General features: G+C 42.5%; 1 protein-coding gene across 1 annotated transcript in view; it reads left to right on the top strand.

The window, feature by feature from the left end:
* tanc2b (tetratricopeptide repeat, ankyrin repeat and coiled-coil containing 2b) overlaps window positions 1-20,550 on the top strand; it is a 139,302-nt gene that overhangs the window by 110,515 nt on the left and 8,237 nt on the right. The window contains 16 exon segments of the mRNA XM_020616554.1: window positions 7,876-8,157; window positions 8,376-8,500; window positions 10,737-10,968; window positions 11,959-12,128; window positions 12,607-12,885; window positions 13,384-13,551; window positions 13,826-13,986; window positions 14,618-14,726; window positions 14,813-14,935; window positions 15,118-15,354; window positions 15,459-15,665; window positions 16,933-17,026; window positions 18,216-18,349; window positions 18,477-18,600; window positions 19,324-19,499; window positions 19,636-19,768. Coding sequence (XP_020472210.1) covers window positions 7,876-8,157; window positions 8,376-8,500; window positions 10,737-10,968; window positions 11,959-12,128; window positions 12,607-12,885; window positions 13,384-13,551; window positions 13,826-13,986; window positions 14,618-14,726; window positions 14,813-14,935; window positions 15,118-15,354; window positions 15,459-15,665; window positions 16,933-17,026; window positions 18,216-18,349; window positions 18,477-18,600; window positions 19,324-19,499; window positions 19,636-19,768 — 2,754 coding nt within the window.

Below are 20,550 nucleotides of genomic sequence, written 5' to 3'. Positions count from 1 at the left end.
ACCAATGACCTTTTCTGCAGTCCTGACTGTCCTCTGAAGTCTGTACTTGTCCTGTTTGGTTGCTGAGCCAAACCAGACAGTGATGGAGGTGCAGACAACAGACTCAATGATTCCTCTGTAGAACTGTATCAGCAGCTCCTGGGGCAGGTTGAACTTCCTGAACTGGAGCAGGAAGTACATCCTCTGCTGTGCCTTCTTGGTGATGGTGCTGATATTGGTCGCTGACTTCAGGTCTTGGGAGATAGTGGAGCCCGGGAACTTGTAGGACTTTACTGCTGATACAATGTTGCTGAGTGTGATGAGGTGTGGTGGGGTAGGGGGCAGTTTTCATTCACTAACAAAGCTGCATGATGAATGAGTTATTCTTAAATTTCAAATTCAGTGATGCTTGATTTGCAGTGAAAATCAGATGCAAATGTCTGTGCTCCCATTTCAGAGCAGTGAGGCAGCTGAGCAGTTGGCGGTGGACACTGGATGCTGTCATCTGTTGTGTCCTTCTGTGTGTGTCTGTGTGTGAAATAGAGGAGTGATAGAGAGCAAGGGAACAAAAAGAGTGTTTTGTCAGGTTGTGTGACCACTAGGCTAAAATTTGTCTCAGTGCTTAACAGTCACAGTCAGTGTGCGCTTCATTGCACACTGCTCAAGTCTGGCACACAGCAAGTGCCTCTGCAATCAAGCACATCTCCTCAGCCTCCTCACCAAATGGCCTTATGTCACAACATTATGTGTCCCCTCGTCCTTCTTCCTTTGTCACTTAGCCAGTAATGAGTACCATAATGGCAGACCTCTGCCATCCAAGCGAACACAAATATGCATTCCCTTGTGTTTTAAACACCTGTTAAGACCCCACTTTGCTGAGAGTGTGCTCAGCTGAGCTGTGATGCAATTGCCCTGCCCGCTAGCTGCAGCCAAATGCAGAGAGAGAATATTTTAGAAAGAAAGAGAAAGGTGGAGAGTGGGATGAGATGGACACAGGAAAAGAGAAGAGGGTAGGAAAGAGGCAGCTCCCTCAAAGCTTCACTGCTGCTGCCAGAGCCACTTGTTTCACCCAACCTCCTCTAAGGGCAACTAAGTGTGTTTACAAGCCAGCTGACTGCATCCTAGCATGCTTTCTGCCTCCTTGGATCAGTGTCAGAGCTTCCCTAAGTGCACTGCTCCTGCGGTTTCACCAGGAGAGACAGAGGGACGCAGAGACAGGACGTAGGGGCAAATAACCGAAAAACATTTCCTGCAGATGATATGAGGATCAAATTTGCACCAGAATATTGGATTATTTGTTGACTTGATTGGATCTTTTTGCACAAGTTGACAACTTTATTAAAATTTTTGTAACAAGCTCTGCCTGACAGTTTGGTCCAGAGTCTCCACAGAATGTTTCGTGATCCTAGGACCTCCCCAGATTTTGTCCACAGCCAACACCAATCTAATAGCAGACTCGGAGCACATTGGAGCATATTCATACGCTCCAGAGAACGAACCCCTCTGTTTATGGACACTCCACTTTCATCCTGGGCAAAATATATAATAGCTGGATTGCCAAAGAGTATGCTACATTCATTGTCCCCAGAGGGTGGACCATACTGATGTAATTGTGCATCAAATTGTACAGTTTGACAAGAATATTTCATAATGTCATTTGCTGTTTACAAGGGTATTTACACTTTAAAACAATAAGCACATAACAGCCAAACCAATTGGACTTAACTGACAGGTGAATGAACGGATAAAACCATTCTTTAAACATGTACAATTATTGCCAAATAATGTAGTACCTTGTTTTTCAAGCATTACGTGACCTGGTTTTATTGCATTTATCACATTATTAGTAGCCTCATGCCTCAGAAAGCAGAACTGTTTTGACACATTTTGTGTGAGAGGCTGCTGGACGCACACTTACAGGAGAGCCAGAGGAGAACATTGATGGTTATGTGCTGCTCAGGTGGTAACCAGCTAACAGATGCAGTTGGTTTTGTCAGAGCTTCTTCTGATGCGGGCCATGGGGGCCCGAGCTGTGCTGCTGTTTTGAAGAGAGTGAGTCAGACTGTAACAGACCTTCTTGTGCTCCTGCCTGCCTACCTCTAAGATTTACCACCCACCTCATCCATTCGCCACAAACTCTCTCACATAACTGTACAGTGCACACACATTTTCTCCCTCATTTATCTTTGCTTTGCCTCTCTTTGTCACTGTCTGTCCACCCCTCCCTCGCTGTCTTTACTTTTGCTCACATACACAAAACAGGCCTTGTGTTAGCTTATGGTTGCAACTTTTGGGTGATAAAACTCCAAAGTTTTATTATTCCCATATATAATCCTTGGCAGGTTGAAACATAATAAGTTTCAGAAATTCAGGCAAGCACTGCAATTAATTAAATGTTTAAAGGATGTTGATATGCAGTATTTTTCTTGTTGTCAACAAATACTATAAAAATGCCAAAACCAGAAATGAATAGATTTTTCTGACAAGTATAGTGGGTGTATCAAAAGCCTGATAGATGATTCCTCTGTGCCATATCCTCTACTGCTGTTGCAAAACCTGGCCATTATTTTGCACCAAATATGTGTTGATCCAAAGCTGAAAATAGCCCCCTAACAGTTTCCTCCTGTTTGAGTAACATTTGCTAAAAACTGCAGTGCCCATCAGTTTTAGCAAATGTTTTTATATCTTCTATAAAGTGAAACCTTGTCAGTGATTGATTTACTTTACTGTACATCATAAGTAGAAACCACTGGGCTTGGAGCTGACAGCCACATATAGAGAGTTATGGAAGTTAAGAAATAGTGAAAGAAAGATTATATTGCTTCTGTCAGTGATCTTTTCATTAGATTTATTGACAGTAAGAAAACACAGCTTTTTAAATTCAGTCTGAACATTAATGGAAACTCCAGGTCTGTATTAAATAGAATTACAGAACTGTTTATATTAAACATTTATTTACAGCAAACACAGACTGAAGGATGCCCTTATTGCTCCAGTCAAGCAAGTTGTCTAATCTGATGACAGTGCATGAACATGATGGCAAGAGGGTTGCAACAGTATGAGATTTTCACTGTATGATAACATCTCAGAAAAGATCATGGTTTCACAGTAATATGGTATTACACAATTACTATTAATATCAGCTACAATGGCCCAAAGAAGAATGAAAAAAGGGTATTTTTTATTGTAAGTGACTGTGATAGTTGATTGAGCTGGATTGTAGCACTAGACTGACCCTAAAGAATAAACACAAGATTAAAAAAAACATTCAAGTCTAACAGGTTGTATAACTAAAGAATGTTAGTTTGCATATTAGCACCAGTAGTAGAGGAAGTAGTCACATCCTTTACTTAAGTAAAAGTACTGATATCACACTGTAAAGTAACCTATCTGTTTTCAAAGCTTTATTTACTTCCACTGCTGCAGGAAGGATGGAAGTTCACCTTTTAATGGATCCCTGAAAAGTTTATATCAAACTTGCATTCAGTTTTTGCTGGTGGTGACTTTCTTTAACCTCTGGCAGTTTACTTCTTAGCTTTGCACCATTTAAGGTTATTCACTGGACTTGAATTCTTGACATGTCAAATAAAAACTGGAAAAATGGAGGTGATCCCAAACCTTTGAACAGTCATGTACAGCACATGCTTGAAGTTCTTGTATCTTCTTGTTCTTGGGCTGGAAAACGTCTTGTGAGACATGTTGTCACAATGTTCTAAGTGATTATCAAAATAGTTGTGAATTTATTGTAGGTGTGAGAGAGTGCAGCCAGACGTGTCTGTGCCTTCACACACACATAGACACTCATTTATGTGAGCCAGGAAAGTTTGTTTTTCTGGGGTCAGATCGGGATCAGCGTGGGTTCTTTTGTAGGTCAGAGATTAGTGAACAGACAGACAATGTGGGGAATTATTTTGACAGCACTTCAGTTTTTTATTTGTTAAAAACGTTTGAAATATCCAATAAATTTCGTTCCACTTCATGATTGTGTCCCACTTGTTGTTGATTCTTCACAAAAAATTACAGTTTTATATCTTTATGTTTGAAGCCTGAAATGTGGCAAAAGGTCGCAAAGTTCAAGGGGGCCGAATACTTTTGCAAGGCACTGTACCATGGTATACCGTGAAACCAATATACCGCTGCAGCCCTAGACTTTGCAACAAAACAACTGACAGTGAGTTTCAGATGATTATCTCATCTTCATCTAGCATCACTTTGTTTGATACCAGTGCCTTAATAGTTTCCTATGATCTTAATCTTATAAAGAAGTTTTCAGATAAACAATCCAGATTTTGATATGCAAAATGTATGTTGATCTGTCCTGGGCTTCTTTTGAGGGATTTGCATCTTATAAAACATATTGACATAATTTTCTTTTGTTGCTTGGCTGCAAGACATAAAGCACGTCAGTACATGCTGTAGTTTGCCAGCAAAGAAAATAGTTTGTGCTAAATGATGAACTAGCCACAAGGGAGATAAGAGTATGTTATCTGAGCAAATGCATCAGCCACAGGCACATTCAGGCTTATTACTGTTTGTTGCCTCCTGTGCAAATTACATAAGATTTGTTTGTGTTTATTTTTTTTATTTTTTTTTAACAAATTATGTAAGGTCTTGTTGGTGTTGTGTATGCTAGCTGTAGCTCTGTATACACTGTTAAGAGGACAGACTGGAATTCTGCTGTCTGAAAAACCAGACAGTAGAAGAAAACAGTCCTTGGACAAACTCACACATTCTCAAAGTCCCACAGCAGCTATAAGACATCTTTCACCTGACCTGTGATTACCCATCAACCCCAGTCAGCTCTCCTCCCCCTCCCATCATTTTCTCTCTTCCTCCACTCTGTGGCAGCTCTACTCTTCTCCTCCTCCGTTTCCACTTCTTTCTCTTCTCCTCTCCTCTGGTTCTCATCCTCCTCCTCTTCCCCCTCCTTCTCGACACTGTTCAGCCACTGTGACTCATCCTCACCTGGTGAATATTTCAACATCTGAGACTCTCTCCATCTGGCGGTGGAGGGTTGATGCTAGAGGATGGGGAGGAGGGTGTGGAGCGATACCTTGCTCGGTGTTGCCTGAGGGGGAGTGTTATGGGCAGGATTATGAGTAACTGCCACCTATCCATCCCTCACATGCACATTTGCTTTTACTGTCCTGCAAACAATTCCCTCAGCCTCCGTTCACAACATGGCTGCCATGTTTTCCTGGAATACCTGACACAGTGGAGCAGTAGCGACTGCATGACTTAACAGGCAGTGTAATCATTTCTGCCTTTTTGAGGATGGTGCCCAAAAAATGCGAAGGTGTGTTTAGTAAGTCGCAAGAACTGAAAGAGCTTTACAGGCACGTTTGGCAATCAGTAACTGGATTAGCGCCACTTAAGACAGAGTATTAGCTGGGGGAATTCAGCCTCCTACTTCAGTGGCCCATCAGATTGGGTAGTTTTTGCGTTATCCATCACTAGTGTTGCATCAGCTCCATTCTTTCACAAAATGACACCCAACTAGAAGAATATTGCATCAGCTTGTGAATCATAGACAGAACAGAGGTGTCCGTCTCTCTGACTGTGTCTTTATGTGTGTGTCTGTTTGTTGAGTTTGTCCTAAAATAGTCTGAACAGGAACAATGGATGAAACATTTTTTATTACACTGGGCTGCAGCTGGCACAGAGCTCAGTGCAGTGAAATGCACTCAGTGTAAACTAAGACCAGCTTTTCACCCACTCTCAGGTAGATGTGTTTGTACTTTCTGCTGATTGTGTAAGTCAGAGTATTCTCGGCATGACCATCACACTTCTTTTCATTTTGCGACTATAATTAACATTCCTGGAAAAGAACCGTGCTTGCAGCAGCACTTTGGAGTGCCGTGTGGTAAATGAATACATTAAGGGTACTATCACTTCATTATATTATGTTGCTGTGGTCTTAATCAGCACACTGGAGTCAGTTACAGAAGATACTTGCCCCCCCCCCGGTCCCCCTGATATGTTTTGGAGTACTGTACCTGTGCACAGTAAATACATTTCTGCTGACACATCTTATCCTAACGTATGATACACTACATATTTCCTGTGGCTCTGACTCAGTGTGCTTATTGCTGGTATGCTGCAGACTGTGAAATTAACTCCTTCATTGGCTAGCATCTGACCCGCAGCTATTTCTCATTGCAGACTGCAAGAATCTGATCAAATGTAACCTCAGTAAAGAAGCCAAAGCAAAGATGGAGGTGAAAGTCTGGGATGTGTCTGGTGCTGAGGCTCATTACTTAATGTTAAGATGTTGCTCACTTTAGCATCCTGTAATACACATAGCATAGAACGATGAGTTGAGTTCTTCCATCCCAGGGTTAAATTACTACAAGAAATGGATTCAATTACTTTAATGAGGATTGACTGATCTGCCTGGCACAATGGAACCAATTAGATTCTCCCAAAAGTGCAGCCCTTCCACGGCCTCCCCTCCAGACATGCTGAGGAAGAGGCTCAGTGTAATTCAAAGGATTTCAATTAGTAATTGATCCTGGTTTGGTGGTTCCCCATATATTTGACATCATGATGCGCTGATGCTGTTACTGCTTCCTCTTCCTTTTTGAGCTACGCCTTGCCCTGTGCTCTGACACGGTGCTGCCAGTTTCCATTTCTGTCCACACTGCCTTTTCTTTCTTTCTTCTCATTACTCTTCTCCTTTCACTAATTTCCTCCTCTTTTGTCTTCTGCTTGCTGTTTGTCTCAGCTTCCGCTAACAATACCCATGCCTGGCAATCGCAGTCACGTAAGTTCCTTTAATTCTTATTTGTTTCATCAGGCGGCGCATTCTGCTCACATTTGCCCTGCTTGCTGGTTAGTGCGTTACAAAGCCAAGTGGCACACACACTTTTGCCAGCAAAGCGTTTGCATTAATCACACACATACATCCCAAGTCATGCGTAAGATGTCGATGTAACGTTTAAAGAAAAGACATTTAGAGGAGAATGTTTTCTTCCTCAAAGCTCCGATCAGTTTAGAAGACAACACCGAGAAGCAGCAGACTTGCATTTTAGACAGAATTGATCACACAGCTTCAGAGGTTTTACCAGAGTCATTTTACCCTCATTAGTCTTTAATGGTCCATATGTTTAGCTGTGAAGATGCCCAACTTCTTGAGGACTTTAGTTTAAAGACTCCCCCTAGTGAGTAAAATCAACAGTTGGTAGTGGCTGTTAAGATAGGCATTCATTGACTTTTTGCTCATTTTCTTTAGCTACAAAATGAGCCTTAGGTACCTTTAATTTGTGCTACTAATCAAGGAGGGAGTCAAAGAAAAGACTGAATAATGCAAGTTTAGACTATAAGAGTAGCCATGCTTTCATTGTGACATAGCCTATATTATTCATACTTCAGCTTACAGTAAGATCATAGTGAACCTGCTGTACTTTCCAAAATGAATCAGATGTAACCCAGCCAGGACATTTTACATGTTTTTTTTTTTCATGTATCTTTTTCTTTAATGTAAAATAACATAAATATTGTTTATGCTTTATTTGATTTAGCTGTTCTTAAAATCAACATAAATACACTTTCTTTGTTGGAGTTAAATGTGTAAAAGAGGAAATCTGTGGTGAATTTACTGCCATGTCAAAAGCACTGTCAAATTGAAAGTGACTAACTGTCCAACATCCCTGATTAGAAAACACAAATATTGATTGTAAGCGGGAAAAAAGAATGAAGTCTGTGGGTGTTTATGTGGTTATGTTCATATTCAGTTCACAGTATGTTTGTGCCCTTTGCTGTGTATTGTAACTCACCTTGTTTCAGTTTCCAGGGGGAGAAAATGGAGAATGTAATTGAAAAACATGAATGTAAGCAATAAATGTGGCTTGTAGTTGTGATACCTGTAACCAGTTCTCTGTGTTGCTGACCCGGCAGTGCGATTTGCACCCTACCGGCCTCAAGACATCGCCCTCAAACCTCTGTTGTTTGAGGTGCCCAGCATCACCATGGACTCTATCTTCACGGGCCGCGAGTGGCTCTTCCAGGAGATCGATGCCCACCTCAACAGCCCCAACACCGGCACCAACCATGGCGTGGTGGTGGTGGGCAACATCGGCTTCGGCAAGACTGCGATCATCTCTCGCCTGGTGGCGCTTAGCTGCCACGGCACCCGCATGAGACAGATTGCCTCTGACAGCCCTCAAGCCTCTCCCAAACGTATGCTCACTTTTAAGTATGATGTCCAAGCCCGCGTTCTTTGTAATGACCAGAAAAGATGGCAAACTAATAACGATTCTTTCCTGAATTCCATTTTTAAACTGTAGCCTTTAAAAAAAAGTTGGCCTTTGTTTTAGGAGTAACTGTGTGAAAAAGATTATATGAATATGACACGTGCTGGTGCTTCCTCTGAGTGTGTGATGCCATCTTGTGTCCAGATGGAGAGGGGCTCCCTCTCACCCAGCCCCAGCCCACACATGGCACCCTGGGAGGAGGCAGCTGTCCCGGCACCCCTGAGATGAGACGGCGTCAGGAAGAAGCCATGAGGAGGCTGGCATCTCAGGTACACCTGTGACTGTGTATACATATAACCACACATACGTTTACATGTCAGCCCCTGATTTGCAGACTGTAGGTGGAACATTAGTCTCCAGGTACTTTTACTCTGTGATGGTTGATCGGTGCTTTTTGCCTCTGATTGGCTTCCCTGGCAAATGCAAATAATCTATTTTTCAACCGTTTACTTTGAAAAGAAGTGTGCTTGTAGTGATTTTCTCATTTGATTGCAGTATTTCATAAGAGGCCACAAGCCAAAGCCACTTAGGAACACTTCTACCTCGCCACACCTCTGTTTGCCACCTTTTCTTTTCACAAATGTAGAAAAAAAAAAAAGAACTACATTCAGTTGCCAAATATTTTTGTGAAGTCTCATTTGCATTTGACTGCACTGTCAAGTCTTTTTTTTTTGACATTTTTTTTCCAAAGTGTAGCACTGCATACATGATTATTAATAGGAAATATTGGTGATTTTTGTAGAAAAGTAAATTTCATTGTGTTTGTGAATCAGTGTGAAATTTACAGGCCTCATCCGTAACAGAAAAATTGCAAGATTGTTTTAAATGACTTTTGATGACTTAATTTTTCAGGTAGTGTTGTAGTACTCGAGTGCAGGACTCGTGTCCAACTCGAGACCAGGTTTTCTGGACTTAGGACTCAACTTGGACTTGGACTCAAGCATTGACTGCGTTCAGACTAGGAAGTTGGAGGCTGTTCACACTCCTCACTTCTAAATAGTGTGTGTGTGTGTGTGTGTGTGTGTGTGGCTGTTTGGCTATTGTGTCACACACAATAAGTGAACTCCTTTTTAAATGGTGAGAGCTGTGTCAGTTGTGTTTAATGTAGACCTTGATGACTCCGACTCAGGTAACAGGGACTCGATGTCGACTCGAACACTGGGGTCTCCTGACTCCACTGGCAGGATAGCCAGTTACATACTCTGCTGAAAATTATTTTCCAAAATACAAGCAAGGACAGAGCTTGTTTTTTTTTCTGAAATTATACTCCTTCAAGTTTTGTAAATGAAGTCAAAGTTTCTCACCACCTGCACCCTACGGTATTGTGGGCTCACTCAGAGTTAGCTCCTGAGTGAGTTGACTTTAAAGCAGGTGGATATAAAACTTAAGTTGGGACTTTGTTTTTACTTTTTTAATCCGTTGAAGGGTTTTGCAGCTCTTTTCTGTTCTGAATATTTAGCACTTCAGTATTTAACTTAATATAACCTCCCTGCAAGGTAAACCAATATGACATGTGAAATAGGTGTTTTCCTGATATTCTTCCTGTCTGCTGTTCCACCTTGGTCCCCCTCCCCTGCTGCTTAGCCATCTGCATCCCCAGTCCCAGCCTGATGTATTATGCAGATGTGTTTAAAAAAGAAAAAACAACTTTGCCAGGGAGCCTTATGAAATATTTATACCTGCAGAAAGCCATTTCCCAGTCAAGCTATTAGATCTTGTTAACTCTGTGCATTAATAATTGAGCTCACTCCCTTTTTCACCCCTTTTGTTTTAAAGTCCTTTATTCCATTGTGACCAAAAATTAGCATCCCGCGATTAGTCTTTTTTTCCGTTTCCATTTTGTCACTGTCCTCTGATCACTGCCACTGCTTCTGAACATTCAAACTGTTTATAATCTCTGTCTTTATGAGCGCTGGGTCACACCTGCTGATGCCAGTTTAGTTGGCTAGTCGCTCAAAAAATTCACCTGCCCTCTACTGATGTCACTAGATATCTGTGCTAAGATAACTTTTCATTGATTCCTTCATTTAATCATTCATTTGAACATGTTTCAAGTCCATAGCTGTGAAATGTGACAGTTTAACACTTGACTCCTTCCTGCTGCTGTCACCTCACATGCACACACACATGCGCTAACTTCAAATCAGTTACTCTTGGCAGGCAGAAGACATGAATTATTAATAGCTGAAACTGTACAGTGAAACCAAAAGTATCATGTTTCATTATGCTACAATCATCCACCACAAAGCAGATTCAATCCCATACGAGTTGTAGCTGTAGTAGACGCTGGGAAAACTGGCTTTGCACTGAGAGAGCTCTGAACAAAATGCGTTGTTTCTAAGTCATCATCTGACTCCAGTGGCCCTTCACATCGGGCTTCTATCTGTTTTATGATACCAACGTGTTGGTCAAGGTTAGGATTACCAGAAGGGAATGGAAATGCTCATACAGTATTTCTCTGAATGACCTGGCTTCAATCTTCTCCCAACTCTCTGTCACCCCCAGGTGGTGGCGTACCATTACTGCCAGGCAGATAATGCCTACACCTGCTTGGTGCCGGAGTTTGTGCACAATGTGGCAGCTCTGCTGTGCCGTTCGCCGCACCTCGTTGCCTACAGGGAGCAGCTGCTGAGGGAGCCGCACCTACAGAGCATCCTGAGTCTCCGCTCTTGTGTCCAGGACCCCCTGGCCGCGTTCAGGAGGGGGGTCCTCGAGCCCCTGGATGCACTATACAAAGGTGATAAACCTGCAGTTAAAAATAAAACTTAGTACATTTACTCAAACACTGTGCTTAAGAACAATGTTGAGGTACTTAGACTTTGTTTGAGTATTTCTGTACTATGTTACTTCTGCTCCACTATATGTCATGACTATTTTTACTGTATTCATACTAATAAAAACCACAGTGCAGAGGAGAGTACCTAAAAACAACCGATATACAGAGATGTCATTCCATGAGCTGATTTTTCAGCAGATGTTCTGCAGAGCATAAAGGGAAAATGACAACCTGACAACAGTCACCGTATTTGTTATCCTCCATGGCATCTCCACAATTTAAGTGATGCCTCATCTGACCACAAATCCAGTTTATTTTTGACTCAAGTCCTTGTTGGATAATATGAGTTGATTGTTGTGCACCATGTGCTCAGTATAGTCAAAATGTATTATATCAGTTCTGGAGCAGATTTTTTTTAAAACCTCCTAAAGTACTAAACCAAACATGAGCTTCACAGGTGATATTGCTCCAAGCTTTTCATTGAAAAAGAGATGGAAATGAAATCTGTGATTGGTTTTTGAATGAAAGTCACTTTTGGATTGACACTGACACTGACGACTCGCATGTTGACATTTGGCACGTGCTTTACTCCGGATGCCCTTCCTGACGCAACCCTGACTCAAACCCGGGCTGCAGCGGCGAGAGCGCTGCGCCTTAACCACTAGCCTACCAGGGACTGTGATTGGTTTTTGAATAAATAGTGAAATTAAATTTTTATTAAACAGAAGATGCGGGTTTGACACACTGACAAAAAAAGCAGAAACTTAGCAGTTGCCATGTGCTGAGGAAGACCATAAGATGTGGTTGAAAGCCCTGGAAAATTCAAGTACTGTAATCAGTTGTTTCTGATACCAATAATGAACCTTAAAGCTCATTAGAATCATTAAAATCATCAATCGTGAAATCATTGATTTGCTCAATTTGATCTTTTTCATGCTGCTTTTTTTCCAGAGAGGAAGATCAACTCTGAGGAGGACCTCATCATCCTCATCGATGGTCTGAACGAGGCAGAGTTTCACAAGCCGGACTATGGAGACACCATCGTGTCCTTTCTCACCAAAACCATCCACAAGTTCCCTCACTGGCTCAAACTTGTGGTCACTGTCAGAACCACTTTGCAGGTAGAATATGGCAGTACATCCCGCTGTGTGCACTCACTCCTCTGCTCTGTTATATTTAATCTAATTCAGAAGGTTTTGTTTTTAAATGAAGCAAGTGCTGGTTCCTTTTCCCACTGCCAACTAAAGGTGAGCTCAGCCTCAGTGGGAGGCCATTACCTGACAATACTGAAAATGTCCTGAATAAAGCTCTACCTTCTTTGTTTCTGACCTTTTCACTTTTCATCTATGTGTATTGTGCAGATAATATTTATAGAAAGTTATTACAGTCTGATAGTTTTTGTTCTATTTTTTATTCATGAGCAAGACATAGGTATAGACGACTTATTCATAGCATGTCTTATTTTATTTTTGATCTACAGTATACAGTAGTTATTTGACCTCTATTAGTAAGTATGTAGGCTGCTGTCAAATGTGTTTCTGTGTCTGCACCAATATCACCACAAACAAGTTCCTGACTGAAATGACCCTGACTCTTCAGGAGATCACCAGCGGGCTACCATTCCACCACATTTCTCTGGACAGCCTGGAGGAGAACGACGCCATAGACCAGGACCTGCAGGGCTACATCCTGCACCGCATCCACAGCAGCCCAGAGATCCAGAACAACATCTCTCTCAACGGCAAGATGGACAACACTACCTTCGGCAAGCTCAGTGCCCACCTCAAGGCCCTGAGCCAGGGGTCCTACCTGTACCTCAAACTCACCTTTGACCTCATCGAGAAGGGCTACCTTGTCCTCAAAAGCTCCAGCTATAAGGTGTGGCATTACTCCTTAGTTTATAATGGTTTTTACAGGTACTTTGTGTGGTGCCTGATTAAATAAAGGCTTTTAAACATAATCCTTGCTCCACTCAAGAGTACCTGAAGTTTTGTTTTTTTTTCAAATTTTTACTCCAGTTTAACTTCCAGAGCACCTTAAGACTTTCTGGATTTGTTGTAAGTTTTGAATTGCGAGCACAAAGCCTTTTCTCTCTTTATGCTTTGACAGTCAGAATCCAACACAGCTAGGTTGTTTTAGAGCACATTTCATAATGAAATATTTTATCTCACACCCACAGATTCATTTACTTTCATGTATTCAGAAAGGCTTCCAGGCTCCAGAAAAATGACAACTGAAATTCACAGTCTCCTTTTTGCAGAGGACCATGTGGGATAGTTCAAGATGTGTTTTACAAACACAATGTTTTATTCATAAACTGTAGAGAGGATCCAGATGCCATCAGCGTTACAGTTGAGTCTCTCCTACCTCCCTCAGGTGGTTCCAGTCAACCTGGCAGAGGTGTACCTGCTGCAGTGCAACATGCGCTTCCCCACGCAGTCGTCGTTCGAGCGAGCGCTTCCTCTGCTCAGTGTGGCTGTGGCCTCACTTCATCCACTGACTGATGATCAGATATATCAGGCCATCAACGCTGGTTCACTACAGGTAAAATCCGACAACCACAGTGACTTCTGGTCCCCACGAAGATAATAATTCATGGATTTTGGGCTGCACAAGTATAGAAAAACAAGGCCAGTCCTGATGAAGCAGATTGTGCAGTCTGGTTTGAGCTTTAGTTGTGTTTGTCACTTTCACTGAAAACACTTCATTACCAAAGATCTGTTTAGATTCCAAAAACAATATGATATGAGTCGATTCCATGCACATACTGTACAATGTTCAGTGTCCAAAATAACTTTGAAACACTCTGTGGTGGCAGGGCACACTGGACTGGGAGGACTTCCAGCAGCGTGTGGACAACCTGTCGGTCTTCCTGGTGAAGAGGAGGGACGGTACCAGGATGTTTGTTCACCCGTCCTTCAGGGAGTGGTTGATCTGGAGAGAAGAAGGAGAGAAGACAAAGTTCCTCTGCGACCCGAGGTGAGGACAGGCCGGACGCAGGATGGATTGAATGAGATGAAAAGCTGGTCATCTGTGTAGACAGGAGGTGTCCTGACACTCTTCATGTAATGTCATTAGAAAACAGTAGTTCTTTAGCATCGTGCTGCAGGAGTTGCCATCTGGAAACAGGACAATGGAGTGGGACACAACAGGGAGGGACCATATAAAACAAGGCAATGCCCTAACATCCTGTCTTACAGACAGAATGGATGAGGCTGTTTAAAAAAATCTGTGGTTATCTTTTATTTTTTTTGCAGTTTTTATGTACATCTTCTGAAATGTATTAATATATCTCAGCTGTTTTTAAAGAAGTAGAATTAATAAGACTCAAACCAAAATGATAAAGAGCTGTTTCTACAGACAGTCTTGTGTAACAAGCAGCAGCAGCTGTGCAGTTCATTTGTATATGTTTACATATATATATATCTGTGTTAGTCACAGGTACATTATGTTTATCTGGCAGGAGAAGTGTTATATTTTCAGCCGGAACATTTTATTTCCTTTTATTATAATTAAGACAGATTCCACCAACTGTGCAGATGATAACACAATGTAACAGCTCGATGACTCAGTCTCAAGTACTGAAAGGTTCTGTTTGTCCTCTCTGTAGGAGTGGGCACACCCTGCTGGCCTTCTGGTTCTCTCGGCAGGAGAACAAGCTGAACAGACAGCAGACTATTGAGCTGGGCCATCACATCCTCAAAGCACATATCTTCAAGGTATATGCTATACCTGTTTGTGTCCACACACAGCTGTGGTATGGCTCCAGAGTAATGAATATTTATGCTCTCTCTCTGTGTTGAAGGGTCTTAGCAAAAAAGTCGGGGTGTCCTCATCCATCTTGCAAGGCCTGTGGGTATCCTACAGCACAGAGGGCCTTTCAGCAGCACTTTCTTCACTTCGAAACCTCTACACTCCCAACATCAAGGTACAGGCTTTAACATGGCAGAGAGGAGCAATTCTTACAGAGTATTTCAACATGTGCTTGCTACTAAATCAAGACTACCTCATGAAAATCCTTCATGGGAATCTTCCTCTTTCTGAACTGAGATAGTTTCAGTATTTGGCACCATACTTTGCTGTGTTAATATTTATTGTACGTGTGTCTAGGTGAGCCGGCTACTGATGCTGGGTGGTGCCAATGTGAACTACCGTACGGAGGTGCTGAGCAATGCCCCTGTGCTCTGTGTTCACTCCCACTTGGGCTACATGGACATGGTGGCTCTGTTGCTGGAGTTCGGGGCCTCTGTCGATGCCCCGTCTGAGAGTGGCCTTACGCCGCTGAGTTACGCCGCTGCTGGTGGACACATGGCCATTGTGACTGCGCTTTGTCGCAGAAGAGCAAAGGTATGGATACGGGAGAGGGAGAGTGTATGAAGAAACTTTTGGTCTTGGTGTGCAATATTACATATGTATTTGTGTTACTGATCAACTCTATATCTTGTTAACAGGTGGACCACCTAGATAAAAATGGTCAGTGTGCCCTGGTTCACGCAGCCCTGAGGGGCCATATGGAGGTGGTGAAGTTTCTCATCCAGTGTGACTGGGGCATGGGGCCGCAGCAGCAGTCTCCACAGACACAACAACAGGCGGCCTTCACAAAGAGCCAGGCAGTGCAGCAGGCCCTCATCGCTGCAGCCAGTATGGGATACACAGAGGTACAGTAGAGACAGGCTGAGGGGGGTGAAGGTGGAGTGATGGCCTTGATTATCATCCTCTCCAGTGTGACATCATTCATTCTTCAGCCCATATTATGGACTCGTACTTTTAGAAAATTTAAATAAAAAATGATTAAACAATAAGGCTGGTCATTTTCTATATCAACAGTATTTGACACCGCGTACAGCGACTAAAACCAAAAAAGGATTTACCTCTACTCCCTGTTAGTGTCTGTCAGTTTGTCAGTCCTGTCTATGCCACTAACCTCCACTGATGTTCAAAAACAATTAAAAACACATCAGAGAAGCACACCACTGCACTTAGTGACATAATTCCTCATTACAAAACACCAGACCCTGATATTTATCAAATATATCCAGAGGTCACATGAATGAGCCCTTGACTCCTCCTTTCTTCAGATGCTGTAAAACGTTACAACTGTTCGGAGCCATTGGGGCAATATTTTAGAAAATATCAGAGTCTGGTGTTTTGTAATAAGGAAACGTGTCAACCAGCACAGTGGTGTGTTTCCCTGATGTGTTTGTAATTGTTTTTGAACCACAGTGGTCTGTGGCACGGACAAATAAGCAAATCCAGGACTGACAGATATTAACTGTGAGTAACGGCAAATCATTGTTGGTTTTAGTCTCTGTATAGGGGGCTGTTTAAAATACTGTTAACACAGAAAATGACTGACCTTATCCTTTAAGGGCTTACGATGGCCTCCTGTAACTCTTACTGACTCTAGAAGCAACTGACAATTTTGCTTCATGGAGTTCATCGGTTTTAAATTTCTACATTTGTTGAGGTAGATTTTACGAGGTTTTAACTTAACAGTGCATCACATTCACAGTAAAATCTAGTCAGTTATGCATTAAAATAAGTAATAACATCATATAATAATTTCTCATTGGAGCTTACAGTGCAGTATGTCATATGCCATGTTAATACCAGAACAACTGCTGAATATTATCCCAAAGTCCTGTTCTACTGGTCACACGGGGACCAAATGCAAGAAGAGTGTGACAGCACTACAATGGCAGCAGGTGTTCACTTTTGATAATAATTAGTGTCTGAAGGAAAACAAACCACAGCTGTTGCACAGACATGCACCGTCTTTGTATCTCCTTAGTTTTAGACATATTGTGTATTTATGATAGCAAGTGGAAGCATTTTGATCATGTTTTTATGTAACGTTTTCATTTTAGTCTGGTATAAGTAAATGTAGACATTAATCTGTGTCATTGTGAATCTTGTCCTGATCAGATCGTGTCCTACCTGCTGGACCTGCCAGAGAAGGATGAAGAGGAGGTGGAGAGGGCTCAGATCAATAACTTTGACACCCTGTGGGGGGAGACAGGTTGGAATACCTACTGTGGCCAGACATTACACCCATAAAACAGTACATTCAGTACTAACAGATCACTGGGGACGTTTTATGTTTTGTGTATTTGTGAAATTCCTGGGCAAATACAAATCCTGAGCCATACAATTCATATTATTTTAAACATGTGTGGCGTGCTAGGGGGGCAGAGCCCTGCAGTGCGGGTATGAGACATCGTTCTTGTGTGTCTGCTGCTGCTGCATCAGATGCTGATGTCAGTGCAGTGGTGTCACCGGAGCACAGACGGGGCTGGGCTCACACACAAGAGGCGGAGGGGGAAGGATGGGTGTGCTTCAGGGTGCTTAGAAAATGACCAGTCTGATTGCACTATGGCAGGGTGTTGAGAAATGTAATTTGTCTTTGTGACCTAAAGCTAAGAAACCTGATTGCCAGCCTTATTCCCCCGCTGCAGCGTCGGACAAGCTGCTTCTCACTGTCAGCTGAAGAGGGACGTGTGCTCACTCAGCTGTAGTTGTGTTGTTTATAAAGGATCAGAAGAATCACGGTTGTTTTTGAAGCTGATTTCTAATCCCAGTGTTACTGGTCAACTGAAAGTACATCATTCTTTGCAACAGCCAGAGGGAATACATACACATATATACAATATATCAGCATGCACAGACAGGCTTATTAAACTGTGTATATCAGTGCTCTTTTAGCAGACAGCCTGACCCGGGTCACCGCCCTGATTATAAGAAATGCATTAACTCTGCTTAAATGACTTTAATTATAATCACTGTATCTGAGGTGTTGTCTTTTCATAGACCTTTGCTCCCAGTAAGTTGTCTGGTCTCTTTTTATAGTGTCGTCAGAATTCAATATATTATAGTATTTTTATAACAATGTGAAAGGACTCTCTCATAGTGATGAACTTTTATGGAGCTTTTTAGTGAGTTTTATTTTATTGTTTAGCTGTTTGGCCATAACGTCTCGGTTCTCATTCGATCACAACACTATGACAACATCGTAGTAAGTGATAACAGACTTCATTTCCCCCAAATTCTACCCTGGAGCCATTAATCAATCGTTACATAATGGGCACAGTATTTCTCTACAAAACCATTTGTATTGACATGACTCAGAATTAGTAGAAATCTGTTTTTTACCCACTGCATTTGCCCTGCTTACCCTCTTCTCTTCACTCATTGTGTGCTTGCATGTCCAGCTCTGACTGCAGGGTCCGGCCGAGGGAAGCTGGAGGTTTGTCGTCTGTTACTGGAGCAGGGCGCAGCCGTGGCCCAGCCCAACAGACGAGGCGTCGTCCCACTGTTCAGCGCCGTCCGACAGGGACATTGGCAGGTTAGTGACCACCTGATTCCTTCCTTCAAAATACAGTCATTTCTTTATTTCACCAGCACTAATCATGTAAAACATTCAGTTGCTGTTACTGTATGTAAGGACATAGTGCTTTATTTGGGTATTGTAGATCGTGGACCTGCTCCTCACACATGGAGCAGACATCAACTTGGCTGACAAGCAGGGTCGAACTCCTCTAATGATGGCTGCCTCAGAGGGACACCTGGGAACTACTGAGTTTTTACTGGCTCAGGGTAAGTTATCAAAGATTTAAAAAACAAACTAACTTTGATTTAGGGCAAATTGTAGTTCAGGTTAAGGCTTTTTTATTTGTATAGCGCCAAATCACAACAAAAGTCCTTACTGTTATTAATATTAGAGGAAAATCCCAACAAATCCCCCTTGTAGCAGCACTTGGCGACAGTGGGGAGGAAAAACCTCCGTTGTGTTTAGGCTCTATGCTTCAGATTTTTTGCATGCTTTAAAATAAAGATTGTACAGAATATCTCAACAGATGTTTAATATGTTAATAGCTAATGAAATAAACGTGCATCCGTTTGTCTTGATACTTTGATTCAGAGCCTAAAGGTATTGTAGGAAATCCTTTTTAACTGCAATCACTATGCTTCTGCTCTGGCTGATTTTTGAGAGCAGTTCCCGTATGTCTTTCCCTGTTTGGAAACTAAACTATACACTGTGTTAATCTGTAGTCAGACCTAACATACAGTAGAGTATACACTATATTTGACTGGTCAGTGGAGGCACTAAGGAAAAATCTTGTGGAAACTGAAAGATTCAAAACAAGTAGAACTGCCTGAAATCTGACTTAGAAGCTTGGAACATGACAAAACTTGGTCTAGTGGTGTATTTTTTTATTTAAACCCCATATTCTCCCTATATAGAAAACACACATAGCCAATGTACTGATAGAAATGAGTGTAACAACAGTTTCTCACTGCTGCCTTTCCTTTTCCCAGGAGCCTCTCTGTCTCTGATGGATAAGGAGGGTCTGACCGCTCTGAGCTGGGCCTGTCTGAAAGGCCATTTACCTGTCGTTCGCTGCCTCGTGGAGAGTGGAGCCACCACTGACCACGCAGACAAGAACGGACGCACACCCCTCGACCTGGCGGCCTTCTACGGTGACTCAGAAGTGGTAAGTGGGCCTGTTCTCGATCGTCCATACTTGCCATGGTACCAACTGAAGTGTTTTACTAGCAGTGAGAATCAAAAACTGTCACACTAATAACTTCCTGATCTGCAGCTGCTCTCACATTTCTTTGTCTACTCAGGTCCAGTTCTTGGTTGACCACGGGGCCATGATAGAGCATGTAGACTACAGCGGGATGCGTCCCCTCGATAGGGCGGTGGGCTGCAGAAACACATCAGTGGTGGTCGCCCTGCTCAAGAAGGGAGCCAAGATAGGTAAGAGCAGGTTGCCAGACTAAGGAGCCTACATTTAGCACACAGAGGACCTCTTGTAATGCAGAGGCCTCGTCCTGTAGCCTGCCATGAAACGAGATAGCGTGAGATTGTATTTTGGTAGTAAAGGTTATGCACTGAGCTGCATGAGAGACTATGAAGGGAGAATCCAAAGATGAAAACACACATTTCCTACTGGTCATTATAGAGCATTGTAGCGTTTTACTGCAATGAGCCATGGATTCAGGTTTGTGTCTCCATGAAGCTTAAACCACTTCCTGATACTGTGTGTTAATCGGCCCCCAGTGCCACAGCATGCTGCTTCTCCTCAGCTATTTATGGCTCAGATGTGTGGGTTTTTTTTTTTTTTGCTGTTATATTACTGTTGCCACTGTGTTGTTTCGCTTTCTGTCTCTGTCATGTTCCCTCTGTTAGTCTGTATTGCCTATACTATCTCCCTTTTTCTCTCTCAGTCACATCCTTTCTCTCTGTTCCTCTGCGGTTGCTCAGAGACAGGTTGTTATTAGCCCTTGCGGTGTTTCTTTTCGGTATCTTTGTTTTCTTTTTCTTTTGCTGAGGCACTTATCTCCACTTCTCACTGCTGCTTTTTGTGTTCCTTTTCTCACTTCTCCTCCTCCACCACCACTGCCACCGCCTCTCTCTCTTTTTTCACCCTCCTGTTGTTGCTATGATTTTCTTTCCTCTTGCTCTTGCACTCCCACACCCCTGTTTTCTCTGGCAAATCCCCCTATCCTACCACCCGGTTCTCCTCTCCTTTCCCTTGC

The sequence above is a fragment of the Monopterus albus genome, unplaced genomic scaffold (genome assembly GCF_001952655.1).
Source record: "Monopterus albus unplaced genomic scaffold, M_albus_1.0 scaffold175.1, whole genome shotgun sequence".
NCBI lineage: Eukaryota > Metazoa > Chordata > Actinopteri > Synbranchiformes > Synbranchidae > Monopterus > Monopterus albus.
Note: the sequence above shows the minus strand (reverse complement) of the source record. Positions and strands in the feature narration are given on the sequence as shown.